The sequence below is a fragment of the Osmia bicornis genome, chromosome 15, assembly GCF_907164935.1.
Source record: "Osmia bicornis bicornis chromosome 15, iOsmBic2.1, whole genome shotgun sequence".
In the NCBI taxonomy this organism is placed as follows: Eukaryota; Metazoa; Arthropoda; class Insecta; order Hymenoptera; family Megachilidae; genus Osmia; species Osmia bicornis.
The window spans coordinates 765,063-791,388 of record NC_060230.1 but is presented as its reverse complement, the minus strand read 5'-3'; the positions used below and the strand labels follow the sequence as shown (position 1 = coordinate 791,388).

The 26,326-nt window shown below is 30.7% G+C and overlaps 3 protein-coding genes across 10 annotated transcripts; 1 reads left to right on the top strand and 2 right to left on the bottom strand.

Annotated features, from left to right (window-relative positions):
* The first annotated feature begins 281 nt into the window (after nucleotides 1–281).
* LOC114873001 (bestrophin-4-like) lies at nucleotides 282–5,683 on the top strand. Of its 8 annotated transcripts, none has more exons than XM_029180818.2 (14): nucleotides 282–739; nucleotides 798–882; nucleotides 1,024–1,246; nucleotides 1,684–1,787; nucleotides 1,968–2,048; nucleotides 2,163–2,454; nucleotides 2,711–2,845; nucleotides 2,942–3,108; nucleotides 3,530–3,687; nucleotides 3,788–4,018; nucleotides 4,121–4,201; nucleotides 4,270–4,421; nucleotides 4,496–4,627; nucleotides 4,771–5,683. In XM_029180818.2, the coding sequence occupies exons 6-14, from the start codon at nucleotides 2,276–2,278 to the stop codon at nucleotides 5,570–5,572; spliced, it is 2,037 nt and encodes a 678-aa protein (XP_029036651.1). In that variant the 5' UTR covers nucleotides 282–739; nucleotides 798–882; nucleotides 1,024–1,246; nucleotides 1,684–1,787; nucleotides 1,968–2,048; nucleotides 2,163–2,275; the 3' UTR covers nucleotides 5,573–5,683. The 8 variants fall into 8 exon arrangements, with proteins under 8 accessions (XP_029036651.1, XP_029036650.1, XP_029036657.1 ...); XM_029180817.2 differs by having other exon boundaries at nucleotides 1,024–1,358; XM_029180824.2 differs by lacking the exons at nucleotides 798–882; nucleotides 1,024–1,246 and having other exon boundaries at nucleotides 282–524; nucleotides 688–739.
* A 348-nt stretch (nucleotides 5,684–6,031) lies between these two features.
* LOC114873007 lies at nucleotides 6,032–18,136 on the bottom strand. The gene is made up of 12 exons (XM_029180837.2): nucleotides 17,569–18,136; nucleotides 16,056–16,109; nucleotides 15,735–15,822; nucleotides 15,348–15,557; nucleotides 14,989–15,241; nucleotides 14,442–14,790; nucleotides 13,954–14,310; nucleotides 12,740–12,833; nucleotides 9,141–9,424; nucleotides 7,686–8,564; nucleotides 6,978–7,499; nucleotides 6,032–6,894 (listed from the first exon to the last, which is right to left on the bottom strand). The coding sequence occupies exons 1-12, from the start codon at nucleotides 17,626–17,628 to the stop codon at nucleotides 6,085–6,087; spliced, it is 3,960 nt and encodes a 1,319-aa protein (XP_029036670.2). The 5' UTR covers nucleotides 17,629–18,136; the 3' UTR covers nucleotides 6,032–6,084.
* Nucleotides 18,137–18,497: 361 nt separating this feature from the next.
* LOC114873005 (mitogen-activated protein kinase kinase kinase 7) lies at nucleotides 18,498–26,246 on the bottom strand. Its single transcript, XM_029180834.2, has 9 exons — nucleotides 25,540–26,246; nucleotides 24,896–25,121; nucleotides 24,583–24,700; nucleotides 24,136–24,465; nucleotides 21,914–22,026; nucleotides 21,591–21,847; nucleotides 21,349–21,424; nucleotides 19,466–19,719; nucleotides 18,498–19,391 (listed from the first exon to the last, which is right to left on the bottom strand). Exons 1-9 carry the CDS (start codon nucleotides 25,615–25,617, stop codon nucleotides 19,218–19,220), a joined length of 1,626 nt encoding a protein of 541 aa, XP_029036667.1. The 5' UTR covers nucleotides 25,618–26,246; the 3' UTR covers nucleotides 18,498–19,217.
* Between the last annotated feature and the right edge of the window lie 80 nt (nucleotides 26,247–26,326).

The following is a 26,326-nucleotide window of genomic DNA, read 5'->3' as shown; positions in this document are numbered from 1 at the left end:
ATCAAAGATATTGATGTCTTTTTCGCGATAATAAAAGGAAGGAATATAATAGTTGTCATTTGTTGTAATTCTATTCTTAATTACAAAGTTAATATGGTGATAATCTGTAATAAAAAAATATTAAATTTTCCATTCTTCTATGAAAGTTACCGAATTACAATTAATTCATCGAAGACAGGTATAGATTTGCAATGCCTAATACGAGCTTGACATTCAACCCTTTTTAGATTTGGGCATCTGCCATCGGGATCCAAATTGAACACCTTCAATGTTAACATTCGCAATGACGATACTGATTTTCTTAGCGATGCAGTTTACTACTAACTGTCTTCGAGTTAGCATACCTACGTTTCTATTTGTCTATAAAACATTGTTTATGTTAGCAGTGCTTATTTGATTAAAAACCCAACAATAAGATGTTGAAAAATACAATATAGTTACGACATTATGTATTCATGCATTAGTTAGTTGCGATTGTTACACGTAACGGATTATACACAAATCCACAGTCAAACTTACATACAGTAAGTGTAATAGTTGAAACTTTAAATCAACTTTGAAATAAAAAAGAAAATATTTAAGTTGTTTCTAACTACACGTCAGAATGTTTCGATTGAAATATTTCGCTGTGAAAGTAAATATAATCGTGTGAAATACGTTTGACATACAACAAACACGCTGTTTTAGATGTATGTAAATGAAGAAAATAAGAAAATTGTAGCATCCAGTTCAATTAAAGGTGAGATCAATTTGGCGGTATAATTGTAACTTGTATTAGTTAACTAAATTTATTCTAGCATGAAGTGAAATTTATTTATGAATTTACATATATCCTATGTTAATGATGAAAGGAGCCTAACGCAAATTTAATAAAAAATAAATGTATGTATCAACAATTATTTATAGAAATTTCAGTTGAAATTATGTATTTGACAAATTTATGTAAGATTTCTTGTAGTTTTTATACTGCATTTAATTCATAAACAAATTCATAATTATACATATACATGTATTTATTTGCAGATATGCTTGAATTAGATTGTCACTGAAGAAGAAACCGCTTTAACTTGGTTTTGGCTTACTTAATCTCTATACTATTGCATTAAAATCTGAACGGAAGTGTTTCATAGTTCGGCCAATGTCGCATGTTTCTTTCCAACATACATACATATTTTTAGATCGGTCCGTCGAAAAGCATCGCGTGGCCATCAGACGATCTGTTAGACACAATAATGACGATCCGTGTGTATGTATATACTTACACGTGTCATTAACATTTGACCGACTGGACGGACCGTAAACTTTAAGTTGGACTGTTGGCATGAAATTGAAAAAATATACATATTTAGGATACATTGGTGATTATGTTTCAATTATACATACATATATTGTATCATCAATTAATAATACTTTAGATTCATTGAGAATCTCTGTAGAGGTGTGGATATTGATGTATGTATATGTATGTATATATACATACTGTTATGGATATTGTTTAATCCTGAGGTATAATTCTCTCTGAAATACAATATGATACAATATGATGTATTTGTCTTTTAGTATGTACCAATCACATTAGAATTTACATCGTTTGAACGAATAAAACTATTATTCTAAACGACTGGTATATTTACAGAATATTTACTGAATATATACTACAGGAGTTGTACTATTATATTACAGGCTATTTAAGGAACAAGCATTAACAGATAATACTTATTGTCAGTCTAAAATTGCAATTGTGATGTACTATGAAACCTCGTATGAAACGAGTGTTTACTCAGACGGTAGTTATTCCAATATACAAAGTTATATTTAACAAGCGCGCTGCATACTGGCGGGTCTCCCAAAACTACTCGTCATTATTTATGCTATACGTATAAACACTCGCGGAGACACTTGCCGGCAATGATTTTCATTTCTGTTTTTTATAATAATATTTTTGATAAATCTTATTATGCTTTCAGAGATCTACCATGGATATTATGTAGATCAGTGATTGTTCCATTCAACAAAACACTATACCACTGAATTGATTAGTGTCTGAGGTATGAAATGAAATTTGATAGAATATAAAAATTTGATTGCAAAATTTCAATTTCTTATCTACTTTACTTTATTTTATTATTCACGCCAACTTTGATTACATATCTGTTTGCCAGATTGAAAATAAAAAAAAGACGGTAACTTACATTAACGATGAAAAGGAAGAAATTATTGCTAATCTCACGAGGAAATTACTTTGATTACGAAACTGATAAGAACTGAATAAAGGATGACGGTCTCGTACCAATATCAAGTCGCTAACTCAACGAGGGGTGGATTCACCAGGCTACTTTTTATGTGGAGAGGCTCACTCTACAAGCTTATCTATAGAGAACTCTTCCTGTTTTTAACTCTTTTCGCCGCACTTTCCGCTATTTATCGTTACTTGCTGAATTCCAAGCAGAAAAAGTTTGCAATTCAATTCTCAATATTGTATGAATGCTATATTAACAGTGATGGGATGCAGTTATCAAATGAATTTAATATTTAATCATCAACTAATTTCAAGTACATTGGAATAAAAATAATCGAGATAATATGTATTATTATGTATATTGTTCAAGAAGAAGATTCTATTTATCCCATCATTGATTATTACATCAATGAATTTTATTCAGTCGTTCCTTTGTTGCCAATTCTTCAATAGAGAATATTCGTTTTACAGAGAATTCGAGCAAATTGTTATTTACTGCGATAACTTCATCAATTTGATTCCATTAAGTTTTGTTCTTGGATTCTACGTATCATATGTCGCTCAAAGGTGGTGGCAACAATATCAAGCAATACCTTGGCCTGATAAGTGAGTATTATAATAGAATATTATATCTATATACTTTTGTAGTAGTACTTAGACAATATGTATATTAATATGTGACCAATATGTATATTTTTTTAGAGTGATGCATTTAATTGCATTATATGTTACGGGAAACGACAATTACGCTCGTATGCTTCGAAGGAGTATGATGCGTTATTTGAACCTTTCCCTAATATTAGTTTTACGTTCGATCAGTTCGGCAGTTAAGAAACGTTTCCCAACGCTTGATCATGTTGTTGATTCTGGTAAAACATTATAGTTCTCTTTTTCTTTTGACACGAACCTGCTAATTGTTAACCCATAGCATGCAAAAATTTATATTTCTTCATGCTGAAGAATAACTAACAAGGCAAAGTCAATGATGAAATGACGGAATTTCAACTAAACTGATTGATTTCGATGAAGATGAACCCCTTTTTTAGTCGAGTGTGCTTTCAAAAATTGTATTCAGTAGGTATAACTATTTTTATTTTTTTTATCTTGAGTTCAAGTTATCTTCATTGTTAACAATAGATTTCGAAGAAATTAATATTCCAATTTTAATAATGTTACACCTTTGAAATTAATAATAATAATAATAATAATAATAATAATAATAATAATAATAATTATTATTATTATTATTATACCGACAGATGTATTAACAAAGTAACTACAATTTTACAGGTTTCATGACGTCCTTAGAGTTAGAATTATTTCTGGCAGTACCAAGTTCAGAATTTAATACCTACTGGATCCCGTGTACATGGTTTATCAATCTTTTGAAAGATGCACGTCAAAATCAGAGAACTCCTGATCCTCAAGGATTAAAATTAATCATGGAAGTTCGTATTTATACGTAGTATTACGTAAAAAAGTGTTTAGAATTGTTTAATAAACTAATAATAAGTTGAAATTATTCATTATTATTAATAATACCTACAGGAATTTTGTGAGTTTCGTACTAAATGCGGCATGTTATGGAGCTACGATTGGATATCAATCCCTTTAGTTTATACGCAAGTAGTAACGCTAGCAACATACAGTTTCTTTGCTGTGGCTTTAATAGCTCGTCAATATATTGATGGCAAGGAAAAACAATTTCAACTGCAAATTGACGTATATATTCCTGTTTTTACCATTCTGCAATTCTTCTTTTTCATGGGCTTGTTAAAGGTATACATATGTATACATGCATAGTAATAGTAATATTATCAAATTAAATCAAGTCTTTGTATGTATATGCAGTTTAAAAAAGAGTGAATTACATTTTAATAGGTGGCAGAACAATTAATTAATCCTTTCGGTGATGACGACGAAGACTTTGAACTCAACTGGATAATTGATCGTCATACAAAGGTATAATTACTGTTTGCAGATATGTTTTAACACTGTATAATAATTGATTTGTTTTTTTATAATCGTAGGTATCTTATCTTGGAGTCGACACGCTAATGAATCGATGTCCACCTTTGGTTAAAGACATTTACTTCGACGATGAAAATCTGATTTTACCATATACTGAAGCAGCAGCTGCTTATAAAAAGAAAACGTATCGTGGTAGCGTGGCGAATATGACGTTAGTATGCTTAAGAAATTTCTAACTTGAACTAAATCCATTAATAACAAATTATACGCGATATATGTTTACAGAGTCCCTGAAGAAAAGCAAACTATGTTTTTACCAGATGTTATAGAAGAAAACGAAGAAGATGTAAAACCCTCGCTTCATACGTCAACCATGAGTTTAGCCACTCACAATGAAAGCCCATCCAGTCAAAGGCGGTAATTATAATTGATATGTAGTTTTGCATAATTCTGTTAAAAAAAAAAAATGAAAAAAAATTTTTTAAATTATTTTATCGCTTTAGACATTCAAAGATTCTTCGTACAATGAAGTTTCATTAAGTTAGACTCGTTTGTTTCAGCCAGATCAGCTCGCGCGCTGAAACACCTACAAAAACTGATGAAACTTGTTCAGAGACAATTGTACAGTTTGATATTCAAGAATCGCCATCGCGAATAGAACAAGCAGAACAACGATTTAAATTAACAGAGACTATGAGAAAAGTTTCATCTCTAGGAAGACATTCAATATCGCAAAGTGAACACACTCGAAAACCATTTTTTACATTAACGAAAAGTCCTAAAATGCAACCTGGCTCGAGTACCTCCAATTTATCAAAAACTAGCAGACAAATCATCGACACTCCTACGGTATATATCAGCGAAGAAAATCCATGGGGAGAATATACTTCACACGTTTTGCATCCACCCTCGTTAGAAGCGCTTTCAGACCAGTTTTCAGAGACAGGAAAACAATGTGGTTTCGAAAATACACAGTTACCTGATACTTTCAATCTAGACACAAGCGATAGTTCTCATTCAGACACGTGTCAATTGCAGTGTCATCATACGAACATGTGCCCCTTAAGACCATCGGATATCAATTTATCAATTCCAGCAAAAGCAGCCACACCAAAAGCCAAAAGTCCCAAGTATCTCGTAAGAAGACACAAGTCTCTGGAGGCTGGTAAAAAGAAAGGTATTCAATGGAAGAAAATTATTAAGACCTATCGAAAAGAAAAGCCGGAAGATATACTGGTAGTAGAAGAAATGATACCTTACACAAGAAGCTCACCAAATTTGAAACATTTGGATAAGTGTTCACAGACTCCGGTAAAAGATACATCTGATGACGATATGGGCTCACCTTCGAAGAAAGAATAATTTATTGAATTGTAATTACACATACATAAACACCATAGAGTATTCAAAACTAATGGTATAAAACATAAAAATACTTCCCATATGTTTCATAAAAATTCGATTAATTACGTATATGCATTGCAACGTTGTTATTATTATTATACACCTTTAGGAAAAAGTGAATTTAGTATAAAAACATATTATTATTTATAAAAGTTTCATCTGTTTAAATGTTATTACATTACTTAATTACCTTGATATTATTTTAAAAGTTAATTATCGACAGTTTTAATTACTGACAAAACAATATTTTTGTTTTATCTCTTTTTTATAAGTTACTATGATTCTTTTTAAAAACTTATCAATTTATTTTATATATTCTTTTTTTTTACATTTATTTACCTATTCCAGTACTTACCTTATAATTATTTATAACGCTTTTACTCTCATATTTATTGCCTTTTAACAGAAAGACAAGCGTACAAATAAGCCTGAAAAGGACATAGTTTAATGCATCTTAGGCACACGTTATTTTACATATTTGGATATATCGTATAATAGGGGTTTTTAAATTGTTTTGAATTAATTGTATAAACATTTGGATCTTCCATCGTAAATGGTTGAATAATATTTGATCCCAAACTCTTTTGATTATGTACATTTGGAATCATGTACTGAGGCGTGGGTGTAACCTGTCCAACCGTTGCGTCTTCTACTAATTTTCGCTGTGAATAAATCAAAACCTGTGGAACGTTTATATCTTGGTGCGATATCGAGTTTTCTACAGAAACTGTAAATCCACTATTAGATAACTGCTGTGCTTTACACTTTTTTCTATGCGCGTAAAGCGATCCAGCATTATTATATCTCTTTGTACAAATTTTGCAGGCGTATGGTCGTTGACCAGTATGCGTATAAGTGTGTTCGTTCAATGAGGTCAGTCTTCTAAATGATTTTGTACAAATCTGACAATGATACTTCGCTTCTCCTGTGTGCATGGTAATGTGCCGTGCCAATGTATTTGCACGCGCAAAAGCTCTACTACAATATTGACAAATATACGGTTTCTCCCCGCTATGTGTACGTAAATGCAGTTGTAAATAAGTGCTCTTTGTAAAAGCTCTACTACACACATTGCAAACATACGGTTTAACTCCTGTATGTGTACGCATATGCGCAACAAGAGAACCACTCTGCGCAAAACATTTACTGCAAACCTCGCAAAGAAACCTTTTCTGGGTTTCTTTAACACGTTTATGACGTTCAACATGATTCGCTAAAGATTGAGCTTGGGCAAAGGATTTAGGACACATTGCACACTTGTGCGGTCTGTTGTCACGATCCTGAAAGAATTTTACATTTTGTCAAATATAGTTTAAACAATAAAACACTTGAGATTTTTATAAAATAATTTTAACTGTCTTACTTTTTTTCTTCCTTCTAAACAATCCCCCCTGTTTATATCATCCATATCTTCTTTGTCAGAAAAATCAGAGTCTTCAAATACTTCAGACTTGTGTTTTGATTGTTCGTGATCTTTTAATTTGTCTATTCTTGAAAATCCTTTACCACACCTCTCGCAAGTGTATTTTAATCCGCTGTGCGTAGAAATATGCCTTTTAAGATTTTTCTTTGTTGCAAATAACTTTCCACATTGAGTGCACTGTAGACTTTCAGCAGGAAGGTTCTCGTCTTCGTCGTCCTCTTCTTCATCCTCTTCTTCATCTTCTTCCTCCTGTTCTTCCAGATTTTCTGTTGACTTTTCTTTTGTTGAACACAGAGAAGAATCATCCAATTCTTGTAACTTATATTCTGGATGACTTTTAGCATGAGTTATAAACGACTTTTGATAAGTAAATTGTTTTGAACAAACTTTACAATTCAATTTTAAACTTTTTCGTTGTTCTTTAAAAGAATTATCATTTTTCTGAATTTTTATTCTTTTATCCTAAAGTAAAAATATTAACAATGTTTAATTAACCAGTAAAATAATTACGTTAATAAAAAGAAATTCTCTTAAGTATAATCATATGTAGTATTAACTTTTTTTTTGCTAAAAATAAATTAAAATAAAATTTGATACACAATCAAATCAAAATAAAATTTATATATATATACATATATGTACACTTACTTGAATATTATTAAACTTTTTATCTTGCACATTTGCAACTTCTTGTTCTTGCTTGTAACTGATTTTTTTATCTTGAATATTTTCTTTCCTGTCATGAGCTTCACGACAAATTGCTACATGACTTTTTGCTTTCACAAGAGTTGAATACTGCTTATCACAAACATAACAGACATACCGCAATTTAGTTTTACGCTTATGTACAATAGCATGTCTTTGCAAGGCCACTTTTGTATGAAATGACTTAATACACTGCGTACAACGAAATCTAGTTGCACGTACAATTAAAGGTTTCTCCTCATCGTCTTGTGTACCACCATCTGTTTTTAATGTCTCTTCTAACATTTGTTGATTTTCAGATACTTGGTCACTAATTTCAATTTTTGATGTAGTATCCTTGTCTTGCACCTTACAAGTATCCGATAAATGCAATTCTTGTTGTTTAACCAAATTAACGCACCTTAGAGAATCTTCTTCTAACAAACTTGTATAAATATCTACATTTCCTGTGCTTTTCTTTTGTTCTTTATCATTCAATTGACTTTGCGATTCCTTTTCATAACAAAATAAGTTCTTTTCTGAACTAAGGCAAAAAGAATCATCCTTTGTAAAAGAAAAATTATCAGAACAAAAATCTGTAGAGCAAATTTCTGGCTTAACTGAGCTTTCTTTCTCAGAAGATATTACATTAGATATCACATCAGCAATTATTGCTGTAACTATGGTGGTGCTACTAATTGAATCATTATCGGATTTTAATTTTAAAAATTGACGAAGTTTTTCATCTGAATTTTGTATTTGACATTTAAAGTCATAAGATGCATCCAAACGTTGATTACAAGGTACACAAATCACTGGAGGTAAACCATCACCTTGTTCCACCTAATAAGACAAATATATGTCACAGCTTTCATACCGATATTTTGTTAATATTTTTAATAATATCTACATGTTAGCTATAGTTATTTACATTCTTACTTATATTTATGAAATTATCAGTTTCCTTTAAATGTGTAAGAATCACTTTTAAAAATAAATATTATATCATTGGAGAGAAAAAAAAAAACAAAAGAAATTGTTATCATAAAAAATAAAGTTTCAACGCTAACTTATATTAATTATATATTACATGAATAATTACACAATAGAAGAACAGTTGAAATATTCCAAGTTCAAAGGGTTAAGATTTTTGAAAATACAGTATGTTTTAAATGTTTTTTAGTATCCTCTCAAATTTTTAAATTGGTTTTTACCCTTTTGTGTTGGCTTCCATTATTTGTAATTAATAATACAAATTGTATTGGTCCTAAAAATTATTTTTGTATGGCACGAAGAACAGATAATATTAACTTTTAATTAACGTACAAAAAACAAAATAAAAAAATAAAAGAAGAGAGTAGAATTTGATGAAAATTACTTTTCGACAGGATATTATCACAAAGCGAATAATAAACTAACCTGTACAGAAGCAACGGCCATAAGTTTATGAGGAATAGCGTCTCCATTTCTAAATAATTCGCAAATTTCAACGGCTCTTTTTAAACATATTCTACACTCGTCCCCGTAAATTTGTTCACAGGTATCGAGTAGATGCTCACTTTTTGAAACTTCCATTTTAATGTATACATATGTATTTAGAAAACAAGCAATGATCTCGAACTCCCCTCTACGGAAACCGAAGACGTTTTTGACATTTTTCTTGCCCAATACATTCGTATAATTGATAACATTATTCAAACATACTAAAAAATTATATCACAACAAAATCTGAGATATTAAATTCATGTTTATGGTTTGAAAGCATAAATGTACTTATTCGTATAAAGGCTACTATATCTGTACAAAGGGAGATTATAAAATGTAAACATGTATGTATAATAAACATAATGGCTAAAAAATGTTAACCAGTTCATAATAGCTTGCATAAATCATTATAATTATTTGTTATGCCCAAATTAATACAGATATATGTATTATGGTAATACAAAATAAAGTGTTGCCTGTGTAACTTGGGTAGGTATGCACAATTCTCTCAGTATTTGGGCGCTGCGGCCAAAACAATATAGAAACAATATTAATATTAATATCATTAATATCCACTCTTAATTAGTTTATTGATTTTCGTTATTTTTTTATTGTTCGAACTTACTATTTTTTAGTTCAGTCAACGTTACAATATAGTATTTTATTTAAGTATATGTAGACACGCGTCAACGAAACATATTGTACTAGTACATATACACTGTCTGTACAGGTATCACAGAGTAAATATGTACATACATATAGTTGAATATATCCAAGGGATCTTCTGGTAACTCTTATAATGTATCTGTTCTATTATGATAAGGAAACATGAATAAAAAATCTGATCATTTTGTTTCTTTGCTTTAGATATTTCAGTGTTATTAAAGTTAGGATGTTTCTTTTACTTTAGGTTAATCTAATTACACAACAAGTTTGTTCTATAATGCCGCAGAAGATATTTTACACATAATGTGTAATATTGAAGAAAAAAATATTGACAGAAAGAGAAAGTAAGTTTTAGAATGAACAGTTACGTTTGAATTTCAAATTGATGGCGCGAACGTTTAACTCTTATACTATATGCGCATGCTCAGTTTATTTAAAATTTTAAAAATTGTTTTTAACACTGGTATGTTTTGGGTGTTTTTTGTTCACTTCGATTGTTGTTTAAACATATTTAAATGTTTATAATACATTAATAAAGCTGTTGTTCATTTTTAGTAATTTTTAAAAAATATAGCATCTGTGAAGGAAACTCCATAATAGACATTTACAGAAATTTCCTATGTATATCTAATAAATTTGATCATGATCTGATTATTGCACTATTGTATTTATTTTATATCAGAAGAAAATATATCAACTATACATGTGTGTGTATCACGTCGCAGTATTTTACTTTGTGCATTGCTTGTATAATTAAAAAAATATTTAAACATTATAAAATGTGAATTCCTTGTAAGAAATCGTAGTTGTATACATATAATAAAGAATGTGTGCAAAACTTATTAACGACAATGGAACTATCCCCGTTAAAGATAGACTGAAATTTTCTTTCAAGATAACTGTACAAATAATTACTGATGATTGAAAATAGATGCAATGTATAAAAATTTGTCGTTCCTTTAACATGAGATCAGAGCGAACCAATCATAGAAAAATATGTACTTACATATGTACTTACATACGTATGATTACGACTATGAAGAAAAGATGGTTGCAATTTATTTCAGAGAATTAGGAACCTTCTACATTGTTATAATAATTTTGATTATCAACGTTAATTCGTCTGTTCATCGTAGGTTCAGATTATCGTCCATTTGTTTAACGTATTATTACTTTTGGTTGGTCTGCGATACACGATTGTCGTCAATATGATGACTGCTGTTCTTTTGTTGCGCATATTTAACCTTAATTGTGTTTTACAATAGTTTTAATTATTTAAACTAATACATATACATATGTATACCGAATGTCCGTAAAATAAGTTTTTCAGCTTCTTGTGCATTAGAGTCGCTTTTGTTAATCAATCTGTTATCTAACATCTTGTGGGCAAAATTTTAAGGGGTGATTCCAGGGATCAAAATAAAACGAAAATCAAGAATAACGAAATAGCGTTTGCGGCTTTGTTTTCTAGTAATTAACGTTTAAAGATTCGAGTAAAAAGCGCCTGAAACCTGCAACCCGCCCAGCACCGACGTCTGAACGTCAGGTCAGCAGGGGAAGATAGGCAGAAAATTGAATACACGTTTAAATACAGATACACATATACGCATATATGTTAAGTAGAAAATTTACGGACATCCGGTAGATTTTGCATGTACTCTAACAATAAAGATTCCAACTGGATAATAATTTAAATAATGTAATTCTCTTATCAATCTTCATTAAATACTTTCGTTATTGTGGTCTTTGTTATTTGCCATCTTTCTAATAATAATTAGCGTTCATTTATATCAAGTAATACTTATTAGGCCTAATAATACATATACGTTATACACTTGTTAAGATTGAACGCATCCAAAAGGATAAATATTTTTAAATCTGAATCAAGGTAACATCCATGATCACACAGTAATTCTATCTGAAACTTATAATTCATCATTGAAATTAATTGAACTGTCTGACATTTTTATACATTCAAAGTATTCCAGAAAGCAAACAATTTCGATTTTGTATTGAAAAAGAAAATAGGACACCCGTTTTTTTTCAACAGAACAATAAAATGAATAATTTACAATAAAAAAATAAGAAAATGAAAAAATACGCATAAACGAATAATCATTATTATATTATTCTTTTTTCCTTCTTCTTCTTCTTCTTCTTCTTCTTCTTCTTCACTTCTTTTTTTTTTAATACAAAATCGTAATATTCTATACCACAACGTTCGTAATATATGCTCCTACGATAAAGATTCGAAAAATAGTGTCAATAACAGCTTAATATTATTCAGTTATTTAATTATAATGAGTATTATTCTTATCGATAAATAATAGTTTTGGTTATATTGAGTTGATGAAAAATAATGGTGTTGTTAAATGAGTCACTATAATCACATATTTCAAAAAATATGTATCAACACAACGTGCGTTTGTCGTAAAGGAAGAATAGAATTCTCATCCTTTTCGTTTTTTTTCTTCTCTTCTATAAAATAAATATCTTTTCCCTCATCCATTGTGTAGAAAGTAATTAATCGAAATGGACTAGCGACTTTATAAATAGTAATTTCTTGGCAGCTATACGCATGTTTGTTAATAAGTATTCTACGCAATTCAATTTTAAATAGAAAATCTGTCTTGATGGAACACTTACGTACACTACCATGGCACATTTCACCGCCAGCAATGAAATATTAAACATATATGTATGTATACTTTTCCTTAATACATTCACGAACTCTTTTATTTTGACGGTATACCTATTCACCTACTTCATTCTTTTTTCTATCTTTGGAAATTAAATAATTTATCGTCATTCGTCATTCCTATCTTAAATAGGTTTTATACTGGTAATAATATTAGTACTTATTCATCTGATCAATTGTACATACATAAGTAGGAGGTACTTTATACGAATTTTCATCCAGGTACGCGTAAATTCCAACAAACGAGAGCTGAGTATGTAATTCTGAAATTTTTTAAATGAAATACTCAATAAATTACTATTTAATATTCTAGGAAGAATGTAAAAGTTAAATTACACTGGCGAATAAAAAAGAAAAGAAAATTGTCATACCATGACAATATGGCAAAATAACACTTATTATATGTATGTATGTATGTATGTATATCAATTTAAAGCTTAAAATTTGCACAGAAAATGAATGCGTAAATGCATCATCTAAATACAAAATGACTGGGTTAACAACTGCAACAAACAATGACCGATTTAAAGTCAGTTTGTATATTAATATTATACTATATTGTCTCTATAATCTATAGTGTTTGATTTTAAAAATATTTCATTTCACGCGTACAACAAGATAAAATGCTGATAAATTCAACAGATAGGTAGATGCTTACAAATCTTTAATGTATCTGATAATAATCGGTTTAATCTCAACTTGCATTTAAATCTCCACGCTTAATAAACATATTATAGATAGTTTATAATTTATTTAGGTATTTCCATCTACTATATCCTAACTGCGTGAATAACAGAATAAGTTACAAGTGGAAGAGAGATTTTTTAATTTTAATTATTTGATTGAAAGAAACCCGTGTTTATAATTCTAGCTTCTACAGCAATATGCATTTAATTTACAGTTAATTTAATGATTGGAAAACGTTAAATGAAATTATATATTCTGGTAAGTATGCAAAATACCCGTAGTAAAGTTTAAATTCCAAAATAAAATAATCGTATCTCGTGATTGTAACTACTTCATCTTACGAAGCAGGTGCGTCAATAAACGTGTTAAAGTTTTCGATATCCTAATTTATCCTGCTTTCAGGATTTATATGCAAGACATGATAAGACAAGACATGGCAAGACAAGACAAGACAAGACAAGAGAAAATAAGATAAGGCAAGAAAAGGGAGAAAGAAATCTAGAAGCAGTTCTATGAACGCGTTTCTGTCTCTCAAGCTCGATTCCAACCACAATTTCAAAGGTATAAAACTACCTGATCTAAGAACAATGTCCTACATACATGTGTTCTTCAACGAAGAAATTACATCGGTTCGATAATATTGATGCTTGAATTAAAACTCGTGCTATTTGAACTGTCGATACAATACGGCATTACCTTTCCGTGTACACAGGAACTAGAAGTATCGCTGTTCAAAATGAGAAGCAATAATCCAGAAACAGCAGCGAACACACCAGCGGTCATCAAACCAAGAGCCGGAAGCTTCTTGGACGAGAGAACTGGGCCCTCTTCAAGCTTGAGGTAGCACAGTCCAGGAAGAACGTAGGCTAAAGGTACTGCTGCTAAGATACCATTCAATTCTAGGACCACTCCCAGACAATCCGTAGACATGGAGATCAAATAAGCAACGATTACTATCGCCAAAGTGATCATCAAGTACTTCCTGTCCGAATTAGGAACATATGCGGTATGATCTTCAAGTTCATCCGTGCCTTTGATTGCTGTTAGGATTACCTAACAAAATAATGTTAATCAACATATGTATATGATATAATATCGAAAATACATAGATGAAAATTCAATCAGAGTTTTAGCTACTAATAAAGATTAAAATTGATTGCAACGATGCGATGTATACTACTCACTTCTCTAGTTACGAAGCATTCGATGGGAAAAGTTAAGAGGATAGTCCCACTAAACATGACTCTTGCAAAATTCATCAAATCATCGTCCCAGCAATAATTCTCCATAAGATCTCCTTGTACGTAGGAGGTGAAGGTGGCGTAGCCAATAATTCCAAAAGCTGCAGCAATTAAGAACGAGGTGAAGAGTGACCAATGGGTGACTACGTCCCACTTTTGTTGAGTAGCTCTTTCTATAGACTCATATATAAGGAACGTATTGTGATGGCACATAAAGGCAAAAGCCATAATTCCAACTGAAGGAATGATGCCACGGAAATTTCCAAATCGCCAACTCTCTTCTTGGCTTGGCCTGAAAAACAATTTTATATTTCAACGTTTTTCAACTTACTTTTCCTGCGAACGAGAAAGCAAAGTTTTAAAAAAAGGAAGATTGACAAATATTTAACGCGTTCACTGCGGACGATGTGGATTTACATGATATGTGTATACATATTCTGTTAATAATGAACGTGTTATGCGAGAAACTATAATGAACTAAATCACTCACACAATTGCAGACATCGTACCCATCCGAATTAAGATAGTCAAGAGAATGAAACCGACGCAGACCAACGAAAGGAAAGAGATCTTGGCCAAACGGGCTACGTTTCTATAAAGACACAATGGTATGGTGACGCAAACCGTCGCGAAGAAGATGACCACTTGACGATGAGCAAATATACTCGTTTCGTTCATTCCTGTTACTCTTATCAACACTTTTGTTACCGTATCGCCGACAACAACGTTGTAAGAGACCATTGCTGGAAAAGAATTACATGAGAATTACTATTCTTCAAAATCTTTATTATGATAATTTTACAATAATTTAGTAATGCGAAACGTATTTTATTTACGGAACATATTTACCTATGAATGGATAAATGAACTGCAGAGTGGTAAGGATGTAAAATCCAGTGCGACCAAAACTGGCCCTCATTAAACCTTGATAGCTCATTTCTCCACAAATATGACCACTTCTGACCATTAAAATCAATGAATAATCAGTAAGGCCTGCTACCAAAATTAACAATACTATTCCAAGGCCAAATCCAGCCTGGTGAAGGGCATAGGGTATGCCTAAAAAATGTTCATTTAACATTTAGAATTATGTGTGTATATCCGCAATTTGAATAAATTTTATTCAGACACCACGAATTTTCTTTTTTCTTTTTCTTAACGTATTTACGTTTATCAATCATTAATGAATCTTCGGTGTTGAAGAATTAATTTTAATAAATTGCTGATGGGAATTACCAATAACACCACTGCCGATAATGGAATTGATGAAATTAAAACTGGCCAATGGTAGACTATTGAATTTTCCGGATTCTTCCTTCTTCTCCTAATAAAATAAAATCATATTATATATTATATATTGTATATTGATGAATTAAAGAATTGCGCCAACAATAAATAACATTTGTAATTAAAAATGGATAAGAAAAAAGTAGTATGAATTATTTGTTATCGTACAGTTATTAATTTAAATGTCGTAAATCGTGCATTCCCAGAGATTAATAGATTAAATTCTGATACATTCTTTTTAATTACTAGTTTATCAATATTATTACTTGCCCCGACAAGTTGCCTCATATCATCGTAAGATTCCTCTGATCCGAGGCTGCCGACCTGTGTAGCATAAAAATTTACGATACAACTTGAATTAATGATTCATTTTATAAATTAAACAATTTCTAAATGATCAATGAAGGTAACTTAATCATATTTAAAATGATTGTTACAGTTTATTTTTAAAACCCCATAAAATTATGTACATACTTACATTTTATAAGTCATTTTTTATTGATTATTGAATAAACCTACATACATATACATGTAGATATAGATACTAAAAATATTTTTTATTATTATTTTTTTCTTTTCAATACTTAAACAACGAAGAAATTTTGTCATAATAAAATGGAATAAAAAAAAATAAAAAAGGTCCAATGATTTACATAATATGTGAACAAGATGATTATAATAATTTATTCATTATATCAATTGTAAATGCAATTAAACGAGAAAAGTACAAATATCGGTGAAAATTATTCGTGTTTGTATTTGTATAATATTATTATAAAAAACAAAAGGAATGTTAACCAATTTGGATGCCCCACCCTATGCATACACATTACTACATTCATTTATGTTGATAAAATTAATTACAAAATCTCGTAATTATATGAAATTGTATACATATACATAAAGGTTAACACAATTATATATGTGTATAAATATACGTGAAAATTGAATTCGCTCAGAATGAAAGCAAAAAGTAATAATCTAGTATATGTATACATATAAAAGAATTTGAATGGGTGATAAATAGAAATTACGTTGAAACAAAATGTGTATATGTATGTAGTACATGTATACGAATGCGATGAATTATAGATTTTTCTTCTTTCTTAATACCGCAACTTTGAATCATCAAATATATTTTCATCTCCTTTCTTTCCAACTAATTATAAAAAAAGTGCGAAATTTGCAAAACTTTTCCTTTTTCTCTCTAGTATTACGCATAATTCAAGTAAACATTAAAACACTATAAGAAAATTGCATTTTATTTTTAGAAAATAAGGTAATAAACCAAAGATAATATTTTAGTTTGTTTTATTTTTAAAATAAATGTAGCGGTAGATGCGGAGGTGTGAGTATACATTATAATTACTATTATTGCTGTTGTTATTATTATTATTATTATGTTATTCTCAAGCTACGCATCTTAAAAACTAGACAAATAACTCGAGGAATAATTCAATGAATGTAACGGCAGGCACCGTTTATCATGATCGGTTTCTAATCGATTTTGCAATCTAATCAGTATCGGCAAGACGATAAAGATCAATCATGCTGATTGAATAAATTCAAAACTCGTTGTCCCGAACAAACGATATTAAACGAAATCCTACAATCCATTCTTTATGTAATTAAGTTACCCTCTTCGGTTAGGAGACACGTTCGTTATTAATCGTTATCAGGAAAAGAAAAAAAGCAACACATACTCGTTTCTACCGTGTTCCGAGGGACACGACAGGATCAAAGGATAACGGCGATTAAATTTTATCAATTGTTATTTACTTACATCCTCATAGTTGCTCCTTGCGTCCAGAATATAACTTTTCTCGGTAACATCGAGGGCCATCGCGTCGACGAAAGGGAAGGAATCAAAGGCGGAATCGAATAAACGGAAAGTGTTTTGAAGGGAAGGTTTGCAGAATAGGACCAAGCAAACGTCTGGGGCGACTGCACCCTTCCTATCTAACTCAGCTTTCCGTTATTTCACCCTCTTTACACCCCTACGATGCATGCACGCATGGTGGTTCCGATGGGAGCGTGCGCATCGCACACTTTGCGCTTTCTACTGCGTTATCAGACGACGATATCTTCTTTATCTTATATCCGTTTTCTGCACTTGGTTCTACTTGTTAGTCGACTTCCTGTCCAAGTAATCCATTTGCAAGCCTTCTGGTAAACGAGATTCTTTTTTTTTTTTTTTTCTTAATTTCTATTCGGCTACGGTTACTGATGGAAAGTCCCAATTTCGTGAAAATCATTGCAATCCATTGTCCAAGACGAATGTTTTAGTCTTTTTCTAGATTAAAGGTCGTTGATTATACCGTGAAGATATATTGAATGCGATGCGGTCAATTTAATTGTTCTGCTCAAGTGTTATTGCTCAAGTGATTTTCCATTTAGCCAAACTAGTGATTCATATAAGGGGGGAATAGTTTGTGGGGACCTCTCGTAGACAATTTAGAAAAATAGATCAACTATTATCGTCAAGTTGAATACCTATACTTTATTCTTTAATTTCACTGTAAGAATGAACTGGATAGGGAAAAATACATCTATGAATAGAAATTATCAGGATTAGATAAGCTTAGTATAAATTTGAAACTTCTAACGTGTTGAGATACGTTTTCATGTAACTGAAAAATAAGTAACGGTTGTTTCAGTTATTAGTTTACAAAGGAAATTAATAGAATTATTATTAAATAGTATTAAGATAAATAAAAAAAGAATCGCTTATTTATTAAAATCAGGACACAAACAGAAGATGATTTAGTGCACATGAATACATCAATTTTCTACAGAAAAAGTATATGACAATTAACTTTTTTTTTCCTTTTTTTCTCGTTTTTCTTTCAAATCAAATCAAATCGTTACATACATTATGACAATTCAGATTGAGATATTTACATTTAACTGAATGTAGTAACTGATGGTGACAAATATGTAAATAATAATTCAATAACAAAATAATGATACAATACATCCTTAATCACTTATCAGTATTACTTCTTACATACATAAGTATACTAATAACTATATCGCAGGCAATTAGTTAATTACTGGTTACCAATTACTAATTTCATATTTGAGATTGATCTGTCGCCAATCGTTTAAAATTATTTCTGGTATATTTCATTATGTATTCAATTTATATTTAGCAATCTACAGTAAAAATTACAACTTAAACAGTTTTCATATAATGGAAGCAACTGTATAAAATTTTGCAAAAATTTTTCATTTTTTCAATTTTCTGTAGATATTAAAGCAGGGTGAAAATAAACCACATGTTTAAAATCAGGATAAAGTAATTACAAAAATATTGCTAAAAATATCTATAGTATTTTTTTTTCTTTTTTTTTTTTTTTTCTTAACTGAAAACCTAGCATTTTCAGTAAAAATTGCTTCCTTTGTAAACGTAGTATCAAAAAAGAATTTTACTTAAACCTCGAACGTATCTAATACAGGATCTGGACGTGGCACCACGAACCATCCATCGTTTCCTGAAACTGTTGGACCTATTTGAGCGTTACTTGAAAGAACATTGTTCATTCTTTGATTCTTCATAATTTCCAATTGACGTTTTAAGTTTCGATACAACTGTATCAAGGCTCCCTGAAACGAAAAGAGAAAACACTAAATAAAAATTTTACAAGGTTACAGACGATTGTAAACGACTCAAAGTTTACTTTCTCTTCTTCAAGCTTTCTTAATTCTTCCTGCTGTCTCAGGCTGTCTATGGTCAGATTTTTAAGCATTTCGTTTTTATGTTGGCTCAATAACGCTATCTCAGTTTGAACCTTCAAGTATTCCTGTGCAAGTTGTTTATGCTCTTCAAAGATTTCTTTTGATCTTTCACAAGTTTGATCAGGCGTCAACGGCCTCAGGTCTGCATCCAGAAGACGGTAAACGTTGTCCAAATCTTTATCAGTTGTACTGTTACCTGTTAATCAATAATGATAGCTGAAAATTAATCTTATTAAAAATCGTTTCTTTACCTACATATTGATTTACATGGGAGGATTAAAAAAAAGAAAGAAAGAAAGAAAGAAAAAAAAGGATTATTATAATATTTGCGTATTATATTTGTACCAATTCGTTTCGTACGTGTTCTGGAGATAGAATCTCCATTTTTTATTTAAAATTTCCCTCGCATGGAACAACTTTCAATTTTGAATTTCTTTCAAAAAACAATGATAAGAAAGAAACACGTCTTAAATAAATTTCCCAATCTTAAATGTTATATTAAATTCAAGATCCTTTTAATTGCTGCAACTACTTCTAATCTTGGACAGCTCATCATCTTCCTTGATAATAGAAGAAACAAGTAAAAGTACTAACGTAACAGAACCCAGCACCGCTTTAAGGTGTCCGTGGCGACGATGTTTGGATATTCCTCACACATTTCCAAATACTGAAGCCAGTCGAGGCTTCGTTCATAATAGAATCAAGATCGTTCACATAAAGAGATCGTTACACTTCGATAAGCTATCACAATCCACTTCCTATAATTGTTACAATGCGTTTGATCGAGCCGCTTGTTAACGAGGTGACGATATTTGAAGAAACGAAATTTTTCAAATTCACTAAGAGTGAGATGAAAAAAAAAAGAAGAAAGAGGATGGAAGACCGTAGTTCTTGGCGGTGTGTCGGGAGAGCACTAAACAAACGTGCATCTATATTGGGCCTGGTGAGTCAGCCACACCTGCTTCGAGGTATCCCCCACCAGATAGAACGTGCAACTACGAGCCAAGAAGAAAATTCGAAGAAGGTTCTTCGGCTCTTAATTCATCTTCAGGGCTGAATTAAGCTCAAGTTCCGTTTCCTATGCTGATCTCATAGACGTCGATTAAGAAAAAAATGTTTGTTGGTGACTAAGAGGCAGCAACTGACATATCCTGGATTACTTTTCTTTAGAAGACATATTAAGTTTGTGATTCTGGAGCTATACAAAAAGAAATACAACTTAAATTGACGATGAAAAGAAGCAATAACTTCGAAAGAATATATCCATTGTTTATGTCCATAATTACATAATACAATTTTCTTATAAGGAAATCGGTTTAAAAATTAATATTAGTGCTTTCTACTAATTTCTTACAATATGCTTTTCTAAGTTAAACGAATCAGATTGAATACAAATTATGAAAAAATTACAAAATATATCAACCGCGTGACTAATGTTAATTGTCGAAAAAAGCTTTCGGATGGCGACAACGGGTCTAAATGCATCACATTCCCTACTGAAAGGAAGGTTTTGTGGAACACACAGAGAACGTTATTTTGGGATTAGAGTACTATCGGAGTGAGTCATAAATTCGAAGCTCTCGTCCTTCTCGTACCAATTCCCCTTCGTCTGTGATAATAGACATGTTACTTTCTTTCATGTTGCATCAATGCGACAATTAAGCAAAAAATGATACATTAACGAAATACTTGTTGAAACATTTTGAATAGATTGAAAAACAGAAAAACAGGGATTGATTAAATAAGTTCACTGCATAAAATAGAATAACTTTAAATGTTATTCAAATTATTTATAAATTAAATATTTTATGAAGATTAAACTTACTTGGAACAGAATTCTTTATCTTTAGAATAGATGATTCTTCCATTGAAGGTTCAGAACCCGAAAATTCCCAAGAATTCTGTAATGAAAATCATAAAAACTATGTATAAAAAGAAAATAAACACGATAACGTAAAACTTCTTAACTATTTCTAATATTCCAATTGTTAAAACACATTTTCTAAATATTTTGGAACTTATAAAATTGCTTCTTAAACTGTTTAAAATATTAAAATTCGTCTTTACCGGATCACATTCAACATAAAGTTGTGGAAAATCATTTATTTGGCGTTTTTTATAAGTTACATCATTCACTGAATTATTATTTTTAGAAGACGGATTTTTGATATCATTCAACAAATTAGATGAACTATCTTCTTCAATTTCTGATTCTTCCTTAGAATTCGACACACTAGCTTTAATGGTATTATTGTCGACGTATCCATTATTTTCAGTATCATATTTAGAATCATGATTCTCAATAATTTCCTCTGATTCGGCACCTATAAAAAGAAAAAAAGTAAAGACTGTATCTAAAATATTTTTTTACATATTTATAACATACATACTTGGTGCATATTCGACCGGTTCCAAGTGACCACTGAAAAATTGTGACAAAATCGTCATTATTTCTACAACTTTATCCATTGATGGTCTTTCTTCGGGAGATTTGTGCCAACATCTGAAAAAATAGCCTGTTTCTTTTTTTTTCTTTGATTTTTCTTTATATATAAAATAAAAATGGCTTATGATCGTTTCACACTTAACAATTAAAGGCATAAAGAATTTACTAATCAAAATTATAATAATATACTACAATAAATATTTCCAAATTATATGATTTAATTTAAAAAGTAGTAAAAAAAAATCACAGATATGAAAAACGGCTCTTCTAGTTTAGACAACGAAAAATTAATACTAAATCAGATTACAATAAAATCAGCACAAAAAGCATGCAAACAACTAATCGGTTAACAAGAATTAACAAATTATAACTGATCACTTAATACAATAGACTTTTTTAGATGTTAGATAATTTAAAAAGCAACAATAATAAACATTCTACATTAATTCAATTAAAGAAATATCAATATAAGCGTAGCATTATATGAACAAAACGGAAAAAAATTTTTTGAAAAATCCGCAAAATATCAATTATATTTTTCTTTTATAAATAATCTACTAGAAAAATAATTTTATAATACATTTCTTTATGCTAGAATTACTTACTAGCCCTATCACCCATTATCATTAGAGGAAAAGTTAAAATATCATTTGTACTTTCTTCTTTAGAATTATTCAAACCTATCAACCATATAACTCTTATTTATAAATAATGTAAATTTGATCATTTTATTCAATATTTTTCCTTTTCTGAATTCAACACTTTCCCTTCCACATTTTCCTGTCAGAAAACTTTGCAATGAAAATAACTGGGAGCATTCATTAAATTTCACACAATAAAACCAACAACCATTTGAGAAAAAATATCTGAATTTTCAATGATTTAGAGAAAAACGAAAGGGAAAGTAGTTGAGCCACTGGGCTCAATGAAATCCTTAATGGACAAGTATCATTTGAAGACAATATCACTTACCACTAATATTTGCTCCCAGTGCCTAAACATTGAAGAGGATGAAATAGTGGATTGTTGTTCCAAAGGAGAATCCATAGTTGCTAAAAGACCTCAATTTCTTTAGAAAAAATTTTATGATGAACTATGTGCCCAATCTTCACCCTCACCTAGGATAAAACCTAAAATTCATAAGATGAAATTTAGCAAAAAAAAACCCTAATTAACAGAACACTCTCAGGAAACGGAGAATTATTGAAACTATTAAAATTACCCTAACATCTGACTAATCGACCTGTTATTTAAATTGTTATTTAAATATTTAAAAAGAAGAAATAGAACTGATCGTATTAGACTGTTCACTACTCTACACTACGACCTCCGACCATATTCTACTTGTCAGACCACCTACTACGTATAATCTTCAGAATCCGTTCTACTTGGGTGACGATGTACAGCAGACGCGCTCAAACAGGTTGCCCGAAGGGGCAACTCGATACGTAGGGTCTGGTTACGAGCATCGTTCTCTATAATGTTGCGATTTATCGATCGGCGATCAGTAATGGGGAGATATGAAGCAGGCTGAAGCAGTCTCTTCACTTCCAAATGATTCCAGTCCAAGATGAAGACATAGCTCGAGCTCGTAACAGTGCATGCGTGAAAATACGGGCGTCGGTGGCCGCCCGAGCCCGGCTTATTACTGACCATATGCAGCGCCTGACATATTCTACTTGCCCACAGTTTCCAAACCAATACCACTAGTCTAACCAACCATCACTAGACCTTATACTACTTGCCTGATCACCTACGGCTGCCGAATACGTTCTACCTGTCTGACCACCTACGATTATAGGAAAACTACTTGTACCGCGATATCACATCTTCCATTTGAACTTATACTGACAATAATTCGATTTAATGGACTCTCTATAATTCATTTTATGGATGCATTTTAGCAATATGCAGTTAATAATTGCGAAAAGCTTTAATAAAATTGTTATTTGTTTTTTTTTTTCCTTACAAGCGTGTACTAAATATATTTTTAATCACTCTAATTGCCTTTATTATAAAATTAGTAATACACATACCGAGTGAAATAGAACATATGACTTGATAAATAAAATAAAATTATAATATAGAGAATTTTACTGATCCTTTTTCAATATTTTAACATATATCATTATTTATGAAATTACAAGTAAAGTTACTATTAGGTACCTGGTCAGAAGATCTTCAATTGGTTTTGGACATCCTTCGATTAAAGGAGGCCTCTGTCCAACATGTACTGCCCACATTATTCTATAGGCTGAACCACCAATTTCATCAAATGGTTTCTTTCTTGATAATATTTCCCATAGAATAACACCCCAACTAAACACATCACATTTTTCTGTATATTTAGAACCCTCAAATACTTCTGGAGCCATCCAAGCAGCAGAACCTTTGTTGTTGGTCATATACGTATTTAAGTCACAAGCTGTGCCAAAATCACAAATTTTAAGAGTCTGTCCTCCCATTACCAGTAATAAATTAGGAGGTTTTAAATCTCTGAAATTTTGCATCAGAATAATATGTCCAATAAACATAATTTGAGTAAAATATTCTCATTTATAATTAAAACTTCTCATATATAAGTACACATTTTAAGCAATTAATTAACCTTACCTATGAATTAGTGGTTTTGGTTTCATATTATGAAGATATGCAACACCTCGTGCACACTGTAAGGCCCAACTCATTGCATGTCCTGCAGTATATCGTGGCTGAGGATTGCAATGTAAAACTATAAAATAAATAAGTAAAGATAACTAACAAATACACATATATTTTATTTCTTTACTGTTTATAATATAATTTGTATGTCACAAACTAGGTTTACATAATAAAACTAGATTAGTTATATTTTTATACACAAAGAAAATTTTAAAAATTGTTTCCCATGAAATCTATTCCAAATAAGATTAAATAAAAACAATACCATTATATAAAGAGCCGCCTTCAGCATATTCCATAATCAAACAAACTGGATTTTTGGTGCAAGCTCCATAAAGTTTTACAATATTGGGATGTATAACCCTTGATAACTGCCTAACTTCTATAGTAAAGGCCTTTTTTTCACCCTCTGAATTTATGTATTTTATGGCAACATATTGTCCTCTCCATTTTCCTTTCCATACTACTCCGAAAGAACCTTTTCCTACTATCTACATAAAATTATTATATTTAGGTAAATTATGTTAGGTAAATTATTGTTTTTTATTCACCTTACTTCTTTTTGTTATTATATTAAATTCGTTTTTATGAGCACTGTCAAATTTACAGTAACGTATACTTCTGATTTATTTAAACAAATTAAGTATTAACTTTTCTTGTATGTAAACCATAATTTTAAAATATCAATATAAAATGTCAAAATGAACTTTATCAATACAATTTTATACTTATATGATATTCGAAGATCATTATTTAGGTTATGTTTGAAAAAAAAAGGATCTGATCAAATTGAAAAAATTAAAAACAATTAAAGAAACTTTGACTTTTATAAATGCCATATCAGATGATAAGTAATACTGAATCTGATGTTTTCTAATCGTTGTCAAAATTATTGTAGAATTAAGATACCTGCTCTGTTTCAATTTCATCGTAATTAATTTCTTCAACAAACTGTTGCTGATGGCTTCCTAACTCTTTACCCGCCATCACGCACAGTCGACATCACATTAATTTCAGGGCACATTTAACTACCGGGCGTATTTAGCACCACTTAATATTTCTTTAAACTTCGAGCTCAAGCTCTTTTAATATTTTCCATTTTATTAGAATTCAGATGGTATGTGTAGTGAAGGAGTTATATCGATTGATGTTTATGATTCGATAAATCGATTTGTTAAAATACGATCTACTCAATCCCCATCCCGAGAAAACGTATTTACCGGAAGACCAGTTTTCGTTCGTCTTGCGCATCATGATAAAAGTGCTCTATGACGTTTGTGTGTAACACCAAGCGTGCATATCTATTGACCTTCTTATTCATTGTCAGTATACACATCATAGGCTTATATATAGATAAAGATACACCAATACCTATAATATCTGTATAAGTCTATGATCACAGAGGAGGTAAACTATTGGTTTCCTAAACTTTTCATTTGTATTTTTGGATATTTCAGGTTGAAAACTACAAGATTTGATATTTTTGAACCACTAATTGTTGATCCCCCAAAACGAAGATTTACCGTTACGCGAATCAGTAACTACACAGATATAAGAAGACTAAATATGCTTTGTTCTCGAGGGGTTCCAGACATCCCCAGATGCGGTTAGGTCTAGAATGTACATTCAGATGTTAATTTATTCATTTCAAAAAGAAGAAAAGAAAATAAAGACATTTAGTTTAAATTCAATCTTT

Coding starts and splice junctions, on each gene's coding strand:
- LOC114873001 (XM_029180826.2), top strand. CDS start 2,276: ATGACGGTCTCGTACCAATATCAAGTCGCTAACTCAACGAGGGGTGGA. Junction 4,019..4,120: donor TTTTCATGGGCTTGTTAAAG/GTATACATATGT, acceptor ACATTTTAATAG/GTGGCAGAACAATTAATTAA. Junction 4,202..4,269: donor TAATTGATCGTCATACAAAG/GTATAATTACTG, acceptor TTATAATCGTAG/GTATCTTATCTTGGAGTCGA.
- LOC114873007 (XM_029180837.2), bottom strand. CDS start 17,628: ATGGCCCTCGATGTTACCGAGAAAAGTTATATTCTGGACGCAAGGAGC. Junction 15,823..16,055: donor ATATGAGGCAACTTGTCGGG/GCAAGTAATAAT, acceptor TTATTTTATTAG/GAGAAGAAGGAAGAATCCGG. Junction 14,311..14,441: donor AATGCTTCGTAACTAGAGAA/GTGAGTAGTATA, acceptor TTATTTTGTTAG/GTAATCCTAACAGCAATCAA.
- LOC114873005 (XM_029180834.2), bottom strand. CDS start 25,617: ATGGCGGGTAAAGAGTTAGGAAGCCATCAGCAACAGTTTGTTGAAGAA. Junction 24,466..24,582: donor CCAAAACCACTAATTCATAG/GTAAGGTTAATT, acceptor GCAAAATTTCAG/AGATTTAAAACCTCCTAATT. Junction 19,720..21,348: donor GATAAAGAATTCTGTTCCAA/GTAAGTTTAATC, acceptor ATTGATTAACAG/GTAACAGTACAACTGATAAA.